Source organism: Chionomys nivalis, chromosome 4 (genome assembly GCF_950005125.1).
Source record: "Chionomys nivalis chromosome 4, mChiNiv1.1, whole genome shotgun sequence".
Lineage (NCBI taxonomy): Eukaryota > Metazoa > Chordata > Mammalia > Rodentia > Cricetidae > Chionomys > Chionomys nivalis.
In genome coordinates, this window is record NC_080089.1 from 112520698 (window position 1) to 112541846 (window position 21149).

The 21149-nt window shown below is 40.3% G+C and overlaps 1 protein-coding gene across 13 annotated transcripts in view; it reads right to left on the minus strand.

Moving 5' to 3' along the window:
- The window catches only part of Rbms3 (RNA binding motif single stranded interacting protein 3), a 780532-nt gene that overhangs the window by 117282 nt on the left and 642101 nt on the right, over nucleotides 1–21149 (minus strand). For all 13 annotated transcript variants that reach the window (XM_057766769.1, XM_057766774.1, XM_057766771.1 and 10 more), the window contains exon 7: nucleotides 10207–10313. In XM_057766769.1, coding sequence (XP_057622752.1) covers nucleotides 10207–10313 — 107 coding nt within the window. The remainder of the gene's footprint in view (nucleotides 1–10206; nucleotides 10314–21149) is intronic.

Below are 21149 nucleotides of genomic sequence, written 5' to 3' on the forward strand. Positions count from 1 at the left end.
GTTCTCTTCCCTTCTGCCAGCCTATGACTTTTATGATTATATGACCTTCAAAGAAAAAGAATTGGCCAAAACCCTTCCAAACATCTATTATTTCAGTGTTAGGTTATGATTTATGATTTGAAATGCAATCTTACTAAAACCTTAGTGTAATGTGGGACAAACATAAAATGTATTAATTTCTAGTTTTTAATATGCTTAATACCATAAGTAAAAAGTTTACAACAGCATTATATTGGCAGCAGATTTTATTTCTATCATTTAAAAAAGTAAATGTTAATTTTAAAGGCATTTAGTGTGTGTGTGTGTGTGCCTTTGTCTGTGCTCATGTATGCTTACACATGCATACGTATGCACAGAGTAGAACTGGCTGGCTCTCAGCAGACTTGGGCTATGTGTTGGTATCACAAAGCTACAACACAGCCACAGTGTGTGATACTGTAGCTAGCCAAGCGCACAGACGTGCGCGCGCACACAGCCCCCCTACACACAATCCAATGGGAGAGAAGCATAGTGCTGATGGACTCAGAGAGCTGGCCGGAAGCTCTGTCTCAGCTCCGAAATCATGCAACTTAAGATTTAAACTCTAGAACCTATCTCCTTTACCTAAAAGTGCCAGGAAAATTATGAAAAAGCACCACAGAGGGCGATATTCTTCGATCTGTAACATTTGCAAGGGCTATTACTCCACCCACCTCAGAGAAGGATGAAGGTTTTACAGAGAGCTCAGGATGTTTCCAAACCCTGTTCCCCATGGGGGCCTCAGCACTTGGGCCAGAGAGGCCTCCACTAACCAGGGCAATGTGGAGCTATAGGAGGGAGCTTTCCAGCTGTGGGAAAGATTGTGGTTTGCACACGAGCATGAATCAATGTCTTCATGATGTGTTCTGCTAAACAAATGGTTAATGTTTAGGAACAATACAGCTGTGGACAATGACTTGTGACTGGTTGTTTTTATTACTGTTTGGGTCTTTGTTTTCTTACTTTGATCTCAGTTTTATAGATCTGAGCCTAATTATAGACAGTTTGTTGATTTATTTTTGATGCAAATCAATTTGTGTGTATTATGTTCTCTTTTTCTTTCAGAGACAGTCTCATGTATATTGGGCTGACCTTGAGTTACTGTTTATCTGAGACTAAATACTCTTGCCACACTTGCACAGAACCCAGACTTTGTTTCTAGTACCCATGTTTAGTAGCTTGGTAGCTCACAATTACTCCAGCTCCAAGGGATCTTACCCTTTCTCATAGCCTCTGTGGGTACCTGCATTGCATTTAAGCTTGTGTGTATACATGCATACACACACACACACCACATGCACAGAAACACACAGAACAAGAGCGCTTGCTTAAGTTCTGACTATCCAGAAACCAACTTAGAAGCAACTCCTGTTTTGACTTGTAGCTGAGGATGGAGCCCAGTGTTTGGTACCTTCTAGGCCAGTGCTCCATCACTCATCTGTATCCCCAGCCTGATTTTACACTTTATTCTGAGGCAGGGTCTCACTTGGAAGCTTCCCTTGGGCTTGGTGCTCATGTACTTGCAGCCGCTTTGATGATGAGGCTGGATCACAAGGCGTGGCCTTTTTTAAAAGGACATTTTTATGCAAAGATGTCCTACTGAGAACATATGAAAACAAGCATGAAGACACCACTGGAATGGTTTCTTGCTGTGACTATGTTCACTAACACAGTCATGGGTCTGCTTCTTGCATCTATGTGGTGAAGTAGTACCTACTGAGCTGAAGAATAACAACAGAGGAAGACAGTGCCGAAGATGGGACTGAAATGATCACCATGATGTCAGGTTTGCCTGAATTCACCTTTGTTCCAAACAGAAAAATACACAAACCAGTCAAACTACAATGATTCATCATACATCTGAATATATGATGTAGCCTTGTGTGATTTGTATGGCTACTGACCTTCAATGAAATATAAAAGGATATATTTTTTCTCCCAATAATAAATGGATTTAGAATGAATGATGACTCAGCCTTTTGAGACTGGGTGTTTGGAATTAAGTTCATCAAAAATGTTCTGGCCTTATATTCTAAAATAGTATGCAGATCACTACACGGCCTGTGCGCAGATCTTCCTCCACGTACTGGGAAGGAAGAGAAATCTTGTTAATACTAGCTTTGAATAAATGGAGTAACAGAACTATAGCACGGAAAACATTCTCAGGCATCACCAAAACCAAATAACATAATACGGGGTTCCTGGTCATAACAAATCACTTTGCTTAAAGCTGACAATGATGAATTGAAAACCACAAACTCTGTGTGTGTGTGTGTGTGTGTGTGTGTGTAACTAAGATATGTAGCTAAGGTTATTCATATATAATCATTGTATTCATAGGCCTAAATCTTGGGCTATTAAAAAATGCATGGAACTTAAATATTTTCATGGAAGGATGTCTGAAAAGTCATGCTATTAGCAATATACCTAAAACATAAAACTTACAATACATTCAAGTCTGTGCATCAATATACATATGTAATTCAAATGCAATTTTTTTCATCTGGCTGTCAATGCTCCCTCTTAGAGTCATAGACCACCTAACAAAAACTCCAACACCAGGCATGAGAAGCCTTCTTTTGAGTTGTTGGGCAGGGTTGTCGAAAAGACTCCTAAACATTACAGGGTATCGCTATTACCTTTAGTTGCCCCCAAGAGATGGAAGGTAAATCCCTATTGCTGAAGACAGCATGCACTTCAGATACAGGGTCCAGAGCTGAAACTGACTTGCAAGCCTCTTTCCTGAGGATGAGCTCTCAGGCTACTAGATCGTGCACTGCAGGCTTCCAAAGGAAGGGGCAGCCAAGAGTCCTATGACCCACAGCAAAGACCAGCAGGGTATGATGGCCCTAGGTGTGCAGAGGTAGCACAGTAGCCAACAGCTCACTCACTGGACTTAAGACTTGCTCAAGAAGAAGGTCACTAAGCCTGGTGCTTGATACCTCACCAACTACTCAGAACTAGTAAAGTCATTGGTCCTGGAGAAGAACTTCAAACCACCACACTACTAAATGAATTAATCCCTAAGTACATTCGGAATAACTGTCCTTATATCCATAGATAGGTATAGTTCTCACTTCTCATCAAGGAAACTTCTCATTACAAGAGACAGAGACAATTACAGAAAATTATAACCAGTCAAAGTGCAGAGTTGTGGAGCCCAGTCCCAATAGATACATCTACAGGGCAATTCATGCACTGAAGGCTCAGAAGTCACAGTGGAAGAATAAAGACTGTGGGAGCCAGAGGACTGGGGAGTTGGCTCTGAGATCTGTCACCTAGGCATGTCAGAAGCTGCACCCATAGAGTCCTACCAACACGACTGCCTAAATAGGAGCTCAACAAGGACAACAGATATGCTAATGTGGACGGGAATGGGGGTAAAGATCAGGGGGCAGGGTTCAACCCTATACAATTAACACAGGCAACTGAGGAATGCTCAGAGTGGGAGATGTCTTCCCAAGAACACACCAGTTGGTTATCCAGTACCAAAGGGTCTGGTTAGCTCTGAAAACACACATAGCAGTAACATTATACAGACTGAGTAGGTTATAGTTAGGAATGACATATATATGAATTTGGAAGGGGACAAGGACAAGGAGGGGAACATGGGAGAGTTTGAGGGGAGGGAAAAGAAGAGGGAAATTATGTAATTAAATTATAACCTCAAAAATAGAAGAAAAAACCCCACCCTAACAGCCAGTTTTACTGAAAATTTATTCTTTAAGTGAGGATAGTTTAGGGATTCTAAACTTTAATATTACTACACTGAATCTCCCCAAAACTTAATTTGATTTTCTATTCAATATAATGTCATTATTCCAGCAGTCGCAAAGTTGGTTATTAACAGGATTAATACCATCAGCTCACTTTTGTATCCAAACTCTAAAGATCATTTCTCTAAGTATTGCCATAATCAGAAATAGTGTCTTCAGAGCATCAACTAGAGGGAAAATATTGTCTTCCTTTGTTGATTGCTTTTAAATTGACTCTGTTGGAGAATTATGGATATGAGAAAGACATGAAATAACATTTTATTGGTTTTCCTTTGCAATAAAAACTTGACTTTTTTTTTTTGCTCAACTTCTGAGTACATGCCTCAATTACTTCTTCTATAGCTATCATGTCTCTTATTTGTGTCTGTGACCAAAATGTGATTTTTTTGGAAGTAAACTCCAATAGGATCATTGCCGAGGGTATTTGCTGCTTCCATTAACCTCAAGCTTAGGAATACCTCATAAAATATTAATGTTTTGAGTCAGTAAGAAATAATATTAATAGTAATGAATGTTATCTGGACTTTTTAATATCAAAGTTAAGTGTAAATATCTAGCGATAGGGTATCATTTTTAATTTAAATAAGCATTTATTTATATTTAAATATAAATACACACACCCCAAAGTCATTCATAGCAATAAAACATAGAGAACTTTTAAAACCTGAGTGTCTCTCACAGAGTAGTGGAAACTTACCCATCTTTTTTATTTGGTCTAATTACCTCTATAGAAAAATTGAATCTGTGCTGTAAATACATGTATTTCACAAGTATCTCTCTGTGTATGGCCATGTGAGGTGGAGGTTGTAGCAGTTAATATTTCAATGTGTAATGGTCTTCACTGAAGTACTAGGTTGCCATCGAGTGGAATTTGATCTTGTCATCTACTTCTTTTCTGTCTAGTCAGCCATTCTTCCTAGCTGGGATAGAGTTCAGTTTCCAACTTGGCCTCAGCAGTCAATAGAAGTGAATTCTTTTGTTAACATGGGAGTAAGCAGTAGGATGTACCTTCATGTTCCTGACATCTTTTGAACTAGTCTGAAGCACTCCTGGTTCTAGACCACTGGAGGTTCACCATCGAGATTAAGGTGAGCGGTTTTCTCCTTGCAGAAAATATGGCCTCTACTCTGGGCAGTGCATGCCCTAGGGATGGGGACCTTCACAGCAGTCATAAAGGGAGAATACCTTTTAAGTAACAATGACATAAAAACATGTTGGGACAAATATATCATAAACACTGGCCCATCAGAACATGAACACCAGAGGTGGGTCCTGGGAAGCTCTTACCATGAGTGTCAACATCCAGTTCTCTCTTGGTTGTGTTAGGTTTGTGGAGGTTGCTCTTGAACTGGCCAGGAAGTGATTTTCACCAAAAGAGAAGCAGCTGTGATCATTTACCAAGAAGTATGTTTCATTTTGATTATTAAAGGGCCTCCATAGTCCTTCTTGACTCTAGGAGTTTGGATATCAGTCCAGGGCCAGCTGCAAGCTTCTGCAACACAGTAGCTCCTGTGGCTTTCTACATTCTGTTCTGCTAGGGCTTCAACGTCCTTTAGATGAATCAGATTTTCTCCATATATTTAAGACAAAGTAGTGAGAGTGTAGTAGCAGTTTGGATGTTTAAGCAGACTTACAAATCTAGCCGACTTCTACTGAGCTAAATGTTAACAAGGTTTGTGAAAGCATAAAGCTTACATGAAGTTGGGTGGGGAGGGAGGTGGGGATGATCTGGGAGGAATTGGGGGAGGTAAAAACATGCTCAAAATACATTGCATGAGACCAGCCTGGTCTACAAGAGCTAGTTCCTGGACAAGCTCCAAAACCACAGAGAAACCCTGTCTCGAAAAAACAACAACAAAAAACAAACAAACAAACAAAAAAACATTGTATGAAAAAAGTAAATAAAAATTAAATTAAAATGACACAAAGAAAGAACTGCAGATCAGTGATGTGCAGAAGTACCCCAATCTCTTAACTATTTAGCATTCTAGGCATCTCGTGCAAGATCTGATAATAACTTAAAATGCCCCCTGTGCTTTTCATTTAGGTAAAATCATGGCCACTAGCATATATTTGAAAGTCTTGCTTCTGTGTGTCCTTTTCTCTGTGCAAAGCTCCCAGTCTCCCAGTTTTATAAATAAATGCGGTTCACCAGCCTGTGCTAATTAACTATCAAAATGTTGCCCCAAAGAGAACGGTTTGAAATTATGAAGTTTTAATTAGCCTATCAATTCCTGTGTTTTGCTTAACTCCAGAACGCTTGCAATATCAAGCAGAAATTCTTTTCGCTTTGTCAGTTTTTCTTAACTTTCAAGAGCGGGGAGAAATGGGCTTTTTCCTTTCTCTGTTGTTACCAGCCCCTTAGTTTTTCTACATTTAAAAGAAATTGGGGAACAGAAATCAATACAGAGAAATAATCTCATTTGCAGGGTGGCCAAATTGTGGCAGAGCATGTCCAGTTTCCTCCCCACTGCGCCTTTAGTCATCTTTGTGATTTACAGAGAACCATGATGCAAAGACCCGAAGATACGTAGATTTAGTTGTGAGCATTAATGCTCTTTCCCTGGACTTTAACTCAACTGGATTATTCCTGTACTCTGTTACAGATACAGGCTAATGAATTTTTGTTGTTGCTGTTATTTGCTTCCTTTTTCAAAGTCCATGCCTTAGGGAAATAGGAATTGCATTCTGTCTTTGCATGTGCCTCTCTGTGTGTGCATCTGTGTGTGTTGTATGAATGTATGTATTTTCATGTGTGTGGGTACATATATGTGCATAGAGAGGCCACAGGTGGATTTCTGGCGAGTTTCTTGATAGCTTTCTTCTTTTATTTACCGAGGCAGGATCTCACACTGAGCCTGGAATTTGATGCTTCTGTTACTCTGGCTAAACCTGACTCCCTTAATTTTCTCCCTCTCCAGCACTGGGGTTATAGGCAGCACCACATCTACCCAGCTTATAGGTGTGTGCAAGGGATCCGAACTCTGGTCCTTATGCTGAGACATGGTGAATGCTTTATCCATTGGGTCATCTCTCTGGCTCTAGGCATTCCACTTTAAGTAGTCCCATTTGTGGGTAGGTGATGGTGAGGGAAAGGGGGCATGGATGGGGCACTTGATGTAGAATATATACTTAATTGAAAATATCCATATGTAGCACAGTACTATGCACAATGAATATACATAACATATTTTTAAATGTATTTATGAAATAGAAAGATTTCACATTTATGAACGAGAAAGATGCCTAGGGGTTATTAGGTGCTGTCTTTAAATTCTCAAAAACTCTGGGCCCAGAAAAGCTCCATCTGCCACAGGTCTACTCCTTCCGATGTGCACAAATCATATGCCTTTGGTTGTGACCTTTGGGTGGTCAGCCTTGGCCTTCTACTCGAATGGTTCAAATTAGAAGCAATGTAATCTGACAGCCAAAGGGAGAGAGGACTTGGGAGAGGCATCTGTGTTTTAGAATGCCCCCTCCCCTGCCGGGACACCAGCATGGAATCACAATTACAATGTCCCTCCCCTCCTTTTGCTCATTCTTTAATCCTGAGAGATTTAAAGCAGTATTCTTACTTGGAATGATAAATCTGAAAATATGCTTATGCAGAATGAAATATTATAGACTAGTAGTGGCCAAAGTTCAAAGCATTCAGTTCAGGTCAGATAATCATTAGTAAGAATCCTTCTGCTATACCCTCCTGTCTTCTGCTACTTCTGGAAGGGTGATCACATCTGACTCGTTTTTTTTTTTTTTTTTTAGATCTGAGACAGGATGTAGCCTAAGCTCACAACCCTCCTCATCAGCTTCTGAAGTATTACAATTACAGGGTACCATCCTGAAGCAGTGTCATCTCAACAGTGATTGAGCAGTATATCATTATTTTATAGATGACAAATGAACAACAAAAATAAATACATAAAGGAGCCCCTTAAAAATCTGGGATAGCAGCTTTAAAGTGAGGGTCAATGAAGATGAAATCAAGTCTAGTGCTTGACAGTGACAGCATCTTGACAGGTTTTAGAGTCGCCTAGGAGACAAACCTCTGGGCACAGCCGTGAGGGAGTGTCTCCATTGGGCTAACTGAGGTGGGCAGACCTATCAGAAAAGCGAGCTGAGTACCAGCCTTCATCTCTCATCTCTCTTTCCAGACAGCAGACACGATGTGAGCAGCTGCCTCATGATTCTGCTGCCATGCCTTTCCTCCCCACTATGATGGACCGTAATCTTGATATGTGACAAACTGAACCTTTTCTCTTAAGTCTCTTTTGCCAAGCATGTTGTTACAGCAACATGAGACTGAACCAATGCATCCCACATTAGACAAGGCTTGGAAGAAAGCTACAACTCGCAGTCTTGAAACTGAACAAAAAGAAATAAAAAGAACAGAAAGCAAAAGAAATCAATACAGAAAAATAATCTCGTTTGCAGGGTGGCCAAACTGTGGCAGAACATGTCTAGTTTCCTCCCCACTGCGCCTGTGCTCTTCTTCGTAATTTACAGAGAATCATAGTACAAAGGCTAGAACTTCTGTAGATTTAAACATGGAATGTGGTAGGCCAAAGGTCAAGTTATCTTGGATAGTTTTTTTAGCATACTCAATCAGGCAAAATCTTTAGGAAATGTAAAAACAGAGCCTCTATATTCAAGAATGCCATGAGATAGCATCTCAGATGTAGGAAAGACCTAATTATGTTCCCTACAGAGTAATTGAAAAGCACCATGATTTACATCTTCAATTGTTTAGTGATTAAAGCGCTAGGAGGCTGTTGTTCCCCTGGGGCACGGGCAGTGAGGTAATTAGAATCCATGTTTCCAGGCCACATTCACTCACGTTTGGCTCCAGAATCGACAACTTCTATTTCTCTCTGTGGTGAGAACTGTATGTGTTGGTTTTGTTTTTGTTATTTTTGCACTGATACCAAAAGATGTGAGCTACCTATATCTCCCCCTTGTAGCCTGAAGAAAGTATTACCAATACTTTCTGCAGGAAATGAAGTTTCTTACAGTGCCAAGTTTTCTTACGGAATCACGGAGTTTGGGGTTATAATACGTGGTTGTTCCAAAGATAGCCCTAATTAGCAAGCATTTTACCTAATCACATTTTAAGGTCAAATGAGTCTTTTTAGACTACAGATGCTTTGTACGGGCCAAATGTAATGATGCGGGGGCTGTCAGACTGCCTGCTGATGCATTAAATTATGCCTGGGACACATTGGTCAACCCACACAACCTCATTAAGACACAATCTCAGCTTCCTTTCTAACCCAGAGAATGTGAACACTTCTGCACCTTTTCATTGGCTCCTGATACTCAATGATTATTTTATTTACTTCTTACTATAATGATATACATTCTATAGTACTTGACTACAGCGATGCAATTGAAGAGGTAGTTTATAGACCCTTATAGACATACTCAAAACAGCCTCAGAAAACGGAAAATGGCAAAATCATTTGCTGAGAAATCTCCCAGCTTCCTTCCTTTCTTAGAACAGGCCTCTCAGGGTTCAGAGTATAGGACGGCACATAATTATGATGCATCTTAAATGACAAATGGACAAATTATTTGCTTGGAATATAAATACTAGCCTCCCCCTACCATTGAAAGTAAGGCTTTGGCACAAAATGTCATTTATTCGGTCAAACTACTTTATCCCATTTTTTCAAGAGTGAAAAACACTACAAAAGCCCAGGAGTCTTTTCCTTGTGATTTTAGAAAAATAAACAGCCAAAAGGACCGACTCCCATAGACTAGCAGGTGCAGAGCCACAGCTCACTGCCCATTAGTATTGGGAGGAGGCAGGGATGGCTAAAATGAAGCCCCTGGTCAGGGAGAGGGCTCAGTGGGCAAGAGTGCTTGCTGTATAACCATGAGGACCTGAGTTTGAATCCACAGCACTCATGTAAAATGCTGGTCATAGCCACATATGCTGGTAATTCCCACACTCAGGGGTGGAGATGTATGGACACAAGAGGACTTCTAGGAACTGCAGGCTGACAGCTGGCATTGGGTCCGTGAGAGACCCTGTCTCAAGGAAATACGATGGAGAGTGACAAAGCAGGACACCAGCCATCCTCCTCAACACACACTTAAAGAATCGTATACACGCCGGGCGGTGGTGGCGCACGCCTTTAATCCCAGCACTCGGGAGGCAGAGGCAGGCAGATCTCTGTGAGTTCGAGGCCAGCCTGGTCTACAAAAGCTAGTTCCAGGACAGGAACCAAAAGCTACAGAGAAACCCTGTCTTGAAAATAAAAAAAAAAAAAAAAAATCGTATACACACATGGGCATACATGACACCCGTCTCCCTGAGCAGGTGCTTCTTTTTATTCACAGCACCCGATGTCTGCTTTGGCATCTTCCCGAGGAAGGAATGCTGCCCAGTTTCTGAGTTGGTCTCAGGACTCACCTCTCCTTCTCTGGGCCATGGCCTCCCGTTCTGGGTGTACTTGCTCTGATTCTGTCTCTTCTTCTGTCCTCCATCAGCAAATTTGCACAGTAAAGGCTCACTGGGCGCTGAAAGGAAAAGAAAGGAAAACCACATCAGTAAGTGCTCCATGCACGTAAGTAACTCGTCCAGTTGGGCTCACAGTGGGGCCTTGTTATCAATGTGCTCTGAAGTAACATCTTGGTTCTGGCCCTCTTTCTTTCAGCTCCACCGCCTGGTGTTCTAGCCATCGCTGGGACTCGGGAAAGTGCCGGCAGACCTCGAGAGATTGTAATATATACTCCTGGATAAATGGCTGAAATCGCATGCACACTTGTCTCCAGGTAGTGAGCCTTCTAGCATAGTGAGGAACACATGCACCCCCAATGCTTGTGTGTGATTATCTCCTCCTCAAGTCACCTGCACTTTCACTATGCAAACCGTAGAATTCAATTTTGAGAAATTGTTAAAAATCAGAGCAGTAGCTTGGAGAAGGGATCGAATACAAAGTTACAAACTCAGAAATGCACTCTGTTAGGAGCCAGGGTTTGTCAACCATGGTAGGTCATGATTTGGGTATATACCCAAAGGATGCTCAATCATACCACAAGGACATGTGCTCAACTACATTCATAGCAGCATTATTTGTAATATCCAGGACCTGGAAACAACCCAAATACCCCTCAACTGAAGAATGGATAAAGAAGATGTGGTACATTTACACAATAAAGTACTACACAATGACATCTTAAAATTTGCATGCAAATGGATGGGACTAAAAAGAACCATACTGAGTGAGGTAACCCAGACTCAGAAACACAAATATAGTATGTATTTTCTTGTAGTTGGCTTTTAGACATAAAGCAAAGAAAAACCAGGCTGCAGTTCACAATCCCAGAGAACCTAGACAATAAAGAGGACCCTAAGAGATACATACATAATCAACATGGGAAGTAGAAAAAGACAAGATCTCTGAATAAATTGTAAGCATGGGGATCTTGGGAGAAGGTAGAATGGGAGTGGGGAGGAAAAGAGGGGAGTATGGAAAAATATATACCTCAATAAAACAATAAAAAAGGAAAAAAGAGGAAAAGAAAAAGAAAGTCAACCAAAAATTTCCTATATATTAGATATTCTAGACTTGTAGGCTAAGGATGGATGCCCCAACATCACAGAGGAATCTTGGGTGACTGTCCAGGCAGTCAGCTGTTTCTGTCATTTCTTAGTTTTGGAAGTTATTTGTTCTGTACTGCCTGTTTACTCAGATAATACATCCTTGACAGGTCTCTGATGGAGTTGAAGACTAGATAGTTATAATTATAGTTTTCCTTGTTACCAAATTCAGAAAAGGAAGTCAGCAAAGAGGTGTAAAGTGAAAGGTTGAGAGACATAAAAAGAAAACTTTCGGTTGGTATTACAAGTTAGGGTAGAAACTGAATTAGTTATGACATTTTGAACTCAGTAAGATAGAATAGATAATGGAGTATTTTCCCAGAATTGATCAAATGCAAATGGAATAGACACTGTTATTGTAATTTCTGCCTGTATTTATTTCTATATTGTTATTGTACTTAATTTCTATTTCGACACAAATGGGAAAATGTTGTGTGGTATTTTTTTTATTGTTTTCTAACAAATAAAGCTTGCTTGGAGTCAGAGGACAGAGCTAGCCACTAGCTGACTGTAGAGGTTTGGAGGACTGTAAAGAGAAAGAAAGGAAGTGGTAAGGTAGGCAGAGAGAGGATCTCAGCCCTTTTGGACAGAGGGACAGAATAGGTAGGCTGCTTCTTGTTCTCTGAGCTTTCAGGTTCTTACCCCAATATTTGACTCCTGATGTTTTTATTGATAAATATTAATTAGATTAACGCTTCCTCTTGTGGTTGAGTAACCAGCATCTTCAGGTGGTAAAACAGAAAAGAGATTCTGGGAGCTTCCTGCCAAAGATGTAGATATTTAGCAGAATAGCAGCCAAATTAGCTTTGTTTTCTCACTAATCCTCTATAATTCACAGAAGTGAACCCTCTGCTCAGGATTTCCCCCTTCAGCTTCCCAGTTAAAGCTAATGAGAAGGCAGGGAGTTCAACTGTGGGGATGCCAAGTGAAAAATCTGATAATCTATCACCAAGTATGTCAGGTCAGCTCCCAGGGGACAGTTTTCGCCTCTTCTGTTCTCTTAGCTCTAAACTGGTAAGCATTTAGCCCCTAAAACAGTCTTCCCAAATTCCTCTTCAGCTCAGAGAACTGATGTGGAGAAAGGACCATATTTGTCTGAAGAGAAAAAAAACATAGGTTGCCCACAGAACCCCAGGTCCAAATCCAAGAAGAGGAGGAGGTGGAGGCAGTGCCTTGAAGATTAAGACCCTGCCCAGAGAAGGGCTTTCCACCCCTGTCTTCCTCTACCCTGTTTTCTCCCACAGAAGCAGTACTAAAACCTGGAAGGCAGGAATTTGAGATAGAAAAGCATTCTTTATTTTCGTAGGGTTGACCCCGAGTAAACCTGTTTGTTTCCACTAACTTCAGCCTTTCTGCAATTTGGTAGATGGTATAGTAGTGTGAATCTTATCTGATGAATTGCAATAACAATAGGGGTCTTGTACATTTTTAGTAAGTACATTTTCTTGAATAATGCAATAAAAATTAAAATATATTAGAATGTCTCTTCCAACAATGGCACTGCAAAATGTCTTTTTCAAAACCCAACAAAGCAACACTCTGTGTTGATAATTGATGACTGCCTCCACATCCCTACATGTCTGAAGAGAAAGTCACATTGACCCAGCAAACTTGGTGAATACTTTAAGAAGGCTGTGAAGGTTAATTGGCTGGTGTATGTGTTGGAATAAACCAACTATTATTTTGAAGGTTCATAATTAACAAAAATAAATCACTTCCTTCCTTTGCCATCTGAGAACATGAACTCAGCTAAATATTAATTGTATCCCTGGGCATTTTCAAGTTTGAAGACAATTCTAATTGTCTCAAAAATCAATAGTGGAGAAAGAATACAAGCAAGCCAGCATCTGCAAATAGGCTTTCTACAAACATGTGTCTACAAATAAATATTCATGTCAGCAACTGTTAACCTATACAAAGCCCTTTCTCTCTGCACAGACCAGTATGCTCATCAATGAAGGCAAGTTTCTGGGGTAATCAAATGTCCCTATCATACTTCTTTCACGAAGGAAATAGTAATGGTTAAGTGCTCTGCCCCAGTCTGGAGATATAAGGTCCATTCCCACAAATCCTCAATCACAGCTCCCAACTTATATCTTTCCTCAGCCACACCTTTGTGCACTGTGTCCATAGCAACTGGCATTGGACCATACCCAGGGATTTCCTCTGTGTCCAGATGTCTGTCTTGGTGTGCTGCGTTTCATATCATCAGTGACTCACCATATCACAAGCAAATCAAATTGTCTTCTTGGATATCTCATGTTTAGTGAGGCAACACACTCTTGCTGCCTTCTTTCCTCTGTCCCCACCCTGCTTCCCATTAATGTCACAAAGCTTCTGTTAATAGCCCTTTCCTGATGTAGACTGTGTTGCTACTGTATATAGGCTTGTGAGGGATGACCTGAGCACTCTCAGCAGCTTCCTCTGCTACTGTTTCTAGCTATTATTAACTTTATCATTCTTTGGCTGCTGAAGTGCAAGGGTTCTTTCAGAACTGTAAACCCGCCAAAGAAGCATCTCACTCTGTGCAGGGTGGATCACCATTCATGTCTCATGAGGTTGCTCTGGAAACTCTCTGTGGTTTTATTTCTAGTTATTGTTGACTTTATCATTGCTTGGTTGCAAAGGGTTCTATTATGAATGCAAAACTGTTAAAGATACCTCTTTCTGTTAGCTAGAGTGTCTAACTGTTCACATAGCAACAGGTTTCAGGTTGCACTAGGGACTGCCTTCTCTAGGTCTCACATTAAAATATCAAATGCTAATTATTCTATAGACATGTCCCAGGAAGTCTTTCTTTGTTCAAAGAAATAATTCCTGCTATTGTTTGTTTTCCTTAAAACAAGTTAATATCTATAATTATAAATTTAATTTAATTTCAATATATTAAGTATCTTTATATGTGTTGTACATTTCTTTACACAGGGGGTTGGTTAAGAAATATGCTTTAAAGGGCTAGAAAGATGGCAATGCATATAGGAGACTTGAGATCGACCCTTATAACTTATGTAAGAAGTCAGGCATGGTATGTGCCATCCAGTCCTAGTACTGGGAAGAAGGAAAAGGTAGATCCTTAGAGCTTTTTAGCTTGGCATCCTGGAAAACTAGTCAGTTCCAGAAAAGTGGTAGACTTTTTATCAAAAACCATGTGGGTGGTATCCTGATGAACAATCTCAAGTTTGACTTATGGTCTCCATCCCTATGCAAGAACACATGCACACATAATAAATACACAATATACACACAAGAAATATGTGTGTATATAATATGTGTGTATGTGTGTGTGTATGCAGACATATCCCTGCGTGTTCACACATACATATTTAAAGGAATTCCTGTAGAACCTTGAAATAGCTAGACTTAGAAGATCATACCTATAGTAAAAGAAAGGTCCTTGAATGATTGATTAATTAACTCTGGAAACTCTTTTATCTACTAGTATTAAAAAATACAGACATATGGGGCTGAAGGGATTGCTCAGTGGTTAACAGAACTGACTGCGTTTACAGAGGACCTGGGTTCGATTCCCAGCACCTGTGAGCAGCTCACAATCATCCCTAACTCTAGTTCCATCTATCCGATGCCCTCTTCTGGCATTTACTAGCACTGCATGCACATGGTACACAGACATACACACAGACAAAACAACTGTAAAATAAAGATATTATTTTTAATTACAGAAGCACTCCAAATGCCCATTTTGCCAAGGATTAAATATATAGAGACCACAGATTATGTTTTTTAAATTCCTTTTGAGGTTTTTTGAGCTTTTTGCTCGTTGAAATAAAAAATAACTTTGGAAGAACAATTTGAGCACAGAGTGAAAGTTTAAAAGTCAAAGGGCAAGGCATTTTTAGTTTTCAATTGAAATGTGTTTGAATTTTAAAGTCTCTAGCAGGGTGCTATTCTTGAATGATTCTACTGCAGCTCTTCACAAGGTATTAGGCTAAGGCCACTGAAAATGGCATTTATGCCAATTAATGTTGTAAGGTTGAAATATTGAGTTTTTATCTATCAACAGCCTTGGCCAAAATAATTAATAAATTGATTTTTAAATTATATCTTAAAGTGAAACATTAAATGTGTTATTTTAAAAAGATGGGCCCAGAGAGATGGCTCAGTGGTTAAGAACGTTTCTTCCTCTTGGTTCAGGACATATGTTCAGTTCCCAGCACCCCTGTAGAATGGCTCACAGCTGCTTGTAACTCCAGTTCCAGGGGATCTGATGCCTTCTTCTGGCCTCCATAGGAGCCTGAAAACATATGGCACACACAGAGACACAAGCATATTGTGGTGGTTTGAAAGAAAATGGCCCGTAAAGGCAATGGCAATATTAGGAGGTGTGGCTTTGTTGGCAGAAGTGTGACACTATGGTGGCAGGTTTGGAGGTGTCATATATGCCTAATATCTCAGACCACTTCCTGGTGCCTGTGAGTCAATATGTAAAAATTCTCAGCTCCTTTTCCAGCATCACATCTGTCTTTCATACTGCCTTGCTTCTCATCATGATGATAATGGACTGAACCTCTGAACTGTAATTGAGCCACCCCAATTAAATGTTTTCCTTTATAAGTATTGCCATGGTTATGGTGTCTCTCCACATCAATAGAAACTCTAACTAAGACATTTAAACATATAAATAAAAATAATAAAGAACAAATCTTAAGTTTTAGAAGATGGGTGGTTTTATATACAGGATATGATCCTTGAGTTCCAGATATCCAGTTGGAGTTGATCATTGTCCAGGGGCGAACAGTTCATGGAGTACAGTAAGCCTTGCATAATTTTCTAGCTATCAGAGAGCACATGACACATGCAGGAAACCATTCCTTGATTTGACCATACAAATACATCCCTGTGATCTCTTTACCCGTAGCTTCTGACCATGATTCACATGTTTAACCTCAAGTGATTTGCACACAGAGTAAACTCTGAGATCTGCCTTGCTCTGACTGTCCAGACACAGAGGGAAAGATACGTCATTGAGGACAGCTGCAAACTCCTGACTAATGAGCTGATTTCTGTGCCATGGGAATATTGCATTGCCTTCAATTTCCTTATTACAGTATTATGGTGTCAATTAATTTTGTTTAGTTGCTTTTAACAGTAGTTAAAATCGAGACTAAATGAATAATAGGCCTTTGTGGAAGCAAGAGGCTGTTATAAGTCTCAGACTGTGAGATAGGAGAAGACATTATGGTCTATCGCTCAAATGGGGAGTATTCAAAATATAATTACAGCAATGCATGGCAATAAAGTTTCCCAGTAATTATGAAGAAGTAATTACTCTCAGCTTGCTTACTGGAAAATCTGTAGTCTTCTAAACTTTATATTAAGTATGATACATCAATATAGAAACAGATATGATGGGCTAATAGCTACAGGAGCTCCTGCTTCAAGCAAACTAAATAAGGGGACGCCAAAGACTTCTTGGCTTAACAAAGTTAAAGTGAATGTTATTTACTTTTATTTTTGGAATGTAACAATATCTTCAGTTTGATAAGTCACTAGGGAGGTCCTACAAATGCTGCTAACAAGTAGACACAGGAAGGCCTTCAAAGGGGCTGCCTATGCTTCATCAGACAATGCAGACACAGGCGGGCCTGCAAAGGGTCTGCCTATGATCCATCAGACAATGTCCACTTCACCCTCTGCCTCATTTTCTATATACACGATACAACTCTTGTTCTTGCACGTGTGTATACATATTTCTAGACGGGAAACTAGACAGCTCCAAGTTAAACCGTAATTGACATGGAAGTGGTTTTTGATGATTTCATTAACAAAATGATTCCATTTTAGAGCTGGAAACATATTTAGAAGATTTATTTTATTTTCACCACGTGGGAAAGGATCATGCATATGATTTCAGGTGTGTGTGAGTAAAAAAGAGTGTTAGAACATTGGGAGTTGGAGGTGAGCTTCCTGTCACATGGAGATGTAGTCATAGGGAGCTGTGAGCTTCCCAACACGGGGTCTGGGAACTGAACTCTAGTCCTCGGGAAGAGCATTGAATGAAGCTAAACCATGAGCCATCTCTCCAACCTTTCCCTTGACTTCTAAGCCAGCATGCTCCCCAACTGCTTTCTTCTTTCTTCTTCATCATCGGGGGCAAAAGGAAATTCATGTTTAGCAGTTCATAATAGTAAATGAGATGAGGCAGAGAAGTCTGAGCATTTATTAAAGTGACAGTTATTTTTCTGGCCAGAGGTTAGGGTTAGCACTGAATGTCAAGCAACCATTGAGACCTCTTCAAATGATTTATCCATTTAATAACAGTTTGCTTTGCCAGAATAAACAAGTCATTTGGTTATGTTACACTTGTTTTATGTATGTCTACTGTTATCTTTCATACCAAAAATGGTCTGAATGATAATCATGGTCATCATCTCAAAGATGAATCATGGTCAGAGGCTACGGGTAAAGAGATCACGGGGATGTAATTGTATGGTCAAATCAAGGAATGGTTTCCTGCATGTGTCAAAAGCAAGTTAGGGAGGAAAGGGTTTATTTGCCTTATACTTCCACACTGTAGTCCATCACTGAAGGAAGTCAGGACAGGAACTCACAAGGACAGGAACCTGGAGGCAGGAGCTGATGCAGAGGCCATGGAGAGCATGGGTGCTGTTCACTAGCTTGTTCCTCATGGCCTGTTTAGTTTGCTTTTTTGCAGAGCCTATGACCACAATCCCAGGGATGACCCCACCCATAATGATCCAGGCCGTCCCCTATCAATCACTAATTATGAAAATGCCTAATAGCCAGATCTTAGGGAGGCATTTTCTCAACTCAAGTTTCTTCCTTTCAGATGACACCAGCTTGTGTCAATTTGACATGAAACTGACCCACAGAGGGACAAATGCACAGCTACAGTCTCAAGGGACAGCTGTTGTGCTCCGAGTGGATGACACACACAAGAGGATTTGCTCATGGTTCCTTTAGCTTATGACCTGGTGAAGACAGCAGAAATTTGGGTGCTATATGAAGACAATGAAAATACTAAGGAGTTGGCATATCTAAGAAGCAACAACTGACTTAGCTACACATGAGGAACCCTCATGATTAGAAGGGGTACAGAGGAGGTCTCAACTGTGGAGATACAGAACACAGCAACCTCTGATTTACTGAACACGGCAGTCCTCATCTGGACCCTGCCTCATCTCCCCTGTGACTTGTCCCTAAAGAGAGTTAGTTACTCGCCTCTAGCAGATGTCATCATGTACTGTATTTTGCATTTGGAGACTGCTACATACGACAGTAAGATGGCATTTTGTCAGAAAAAAATACAAAGAAAAATCAGCTATAAACTTAGAGTGCCATTGTTCTTTGATATTAAGTTATATGAAGATACTGATGTAAGAAAATGTGTATAAATTAGTTAGTATATCCCTACTAGTCAAAAGTTTAGCATAAAAAGTAAGATCTCTTTGTAATTGTTTATGTAATTCCTTCCAAGAAAATACACCCATCTATGTCACTTTTAATTCCAAATAACACAATATCATTTAGCATTTTGGCTCTGTTTGTCTAATATATGTGGAGACTTTTACATATTAGCACATACAATCTTTTTAAAATGTCGCTCAGCTCGGGAGAGGCTCTCTTGGTAAAGTGCTTGCTGTGGGAGCCTGGAGGGCTAAGTCTGGAGCCCAGCACCCATGTGAAAGCCCCTGTCCTGCTGCATCCCGAGTCTCAGCAGAATAATGAAGACGCAGGGAGGCAGGCATGGAAGATCCCAGGAGCTCACTGCCTGAGCAGTCAGGCTGAATCGGTGAGCTCCCACATGGATTGGTGGATCAGTGAGAGAGCCCGCCTCAAAAAAAAAAAAAAATACGTTGAAGGTGACATCTCTCTAAGTCCCTTCCCAGGTACAGGGGGGATGTTTCTTAACTTCTCAATAAACATTGCTTGCTTCTCCATAAAACAAGCAAGCAAGCAAACAAACAAACAAACGAAAGCAAAGAAGTGGCTGAGGAAAGTGCCCAGCATCGATCGCTAGCTTTCACATGGGCACACATGCCTGCATCATACTACTGCACACACATGTACACACACATACACACATACAACACACAGAAAGTGAAATAAAATGCTTCTCAGGCGGGGCTGTAGCACAATTATAATAAAGTGAAATTAATAAGTGTTTATCAGCAGGGAATCAGTTTTGTCTCATTCAATTTCCAGAATGTGTTTCCATATTTTCTGTACACCCATGAGGGTGCAAATGTGATTTGATTGAGGCTAGCTGAGCCCCTGCCATCTGCACCCAGTGTCCACCGCAGGCTTCCATTGTGTTCTGAGACTTATATGCATTTCCCTGTTCATTGATCAAGTTTCTAGAAGGAATGTAGTGGGATATGATAACATCTTCATATTACTCCTATAATGAAACTCAGAGAAACTGGAGATTGGGTATGTCTTTATCCCTTTTAAAGAGGCACAGGACTCCAGATTTCCTGTCCTTCTTTTTCTTAATACTCATTACTATTATCTTAATTTTCACTTCAGGTGTGTGTGTGTGTGTGTGTGTGTGTGTGTACAGGTCTCCACGGAGTCTAGAAAGTCTCTGGTCCCCTGGAATTGAATTTACAGGTGGTTATGAGCCGTCTAATGTGGGTTCTGGGAACCCAATCTGAGTCGTCTTCAAGAGCAGCATGTGGTCTTAGCCCTTGAACCCTCTCTTTAGTTCTGCTAGCCTTACGAAGAAAAATAAGTGTAGAATTTCACCCCTCATCACGGGTAATTTGAATTTCATGTGGAACTCTTCATAGCTCTAGAAAAAGTAATTGTATTGGGGGAATGAGGAAAGAGACAAGTGTAAAAGAGAATACCATCTTGAATCCACCGATGGTTCTTTTTTCAAGAAGAAAGTAAACATATATGCATCTCCAAACTGAATGCCATATGAGGCTAAGAAGGACCCAGTTCCCTCCTTTTTCCTAAACATGTATTTTAGTAGTAAAGCCTGAAGACTTTCACACAGTGTGATGACCACAGTGAGCAGAAATACAGCTCTCATTCCAAAGTGAATTGTACATCAGCCCTATCTATCTATAACGAGGTAATATGTGTCAGCTGACCCGAGACCATCTTCTTCAGCAGATGAATGATTTATTAGAGGGGCAAGCACTTGGGCAGTAAACTTCTAACTCAAAAGTCAAGGTACCAAAATCGTGAGGACTTCAAGAGGGGACTCATGTAACCTAAATCACTTTAGTGATCAATAAACACACATTTAACCCTGACTTTAGAAACCGAGTTTTTCAAATAAATGTCAAAGATCACCCATGCTCTAAATAGCTAAGGTACCATAAGGCAAGAAGTGAGTGGGCTGCAGAGATGGCTCACGAGACCCAAGCTTGTGCTGTTTTTGTAGAGGATCTTGGTTCAGCCACGAGCACTTAAATCAACCTTAGTTCACATCTGTAACTCCAATTCCAAGGGATTTGACACCCCCTTTTGGCATCTGTAGGCACTACATACACAAACATGCAAGCAGACACTCATACACACAAAACAAAATAAATAAATATATAATTTTAAATAAGTAAAGATACACCTTTGTGTAGAAGATTTTAGCACCAAAAATAATCACATATAAATGTTTCTAAAAAAACAACAACTTCTTGGCAATATGACAAAACAACTCAGGGCTAGATTAAATGAGAGGAATGTTGTGAATATTCAGAAATCTACTGACCATACATAAGCACTGGCTCGTCTGTTGGGAGCAAGCTTTAAGGGATCTCATG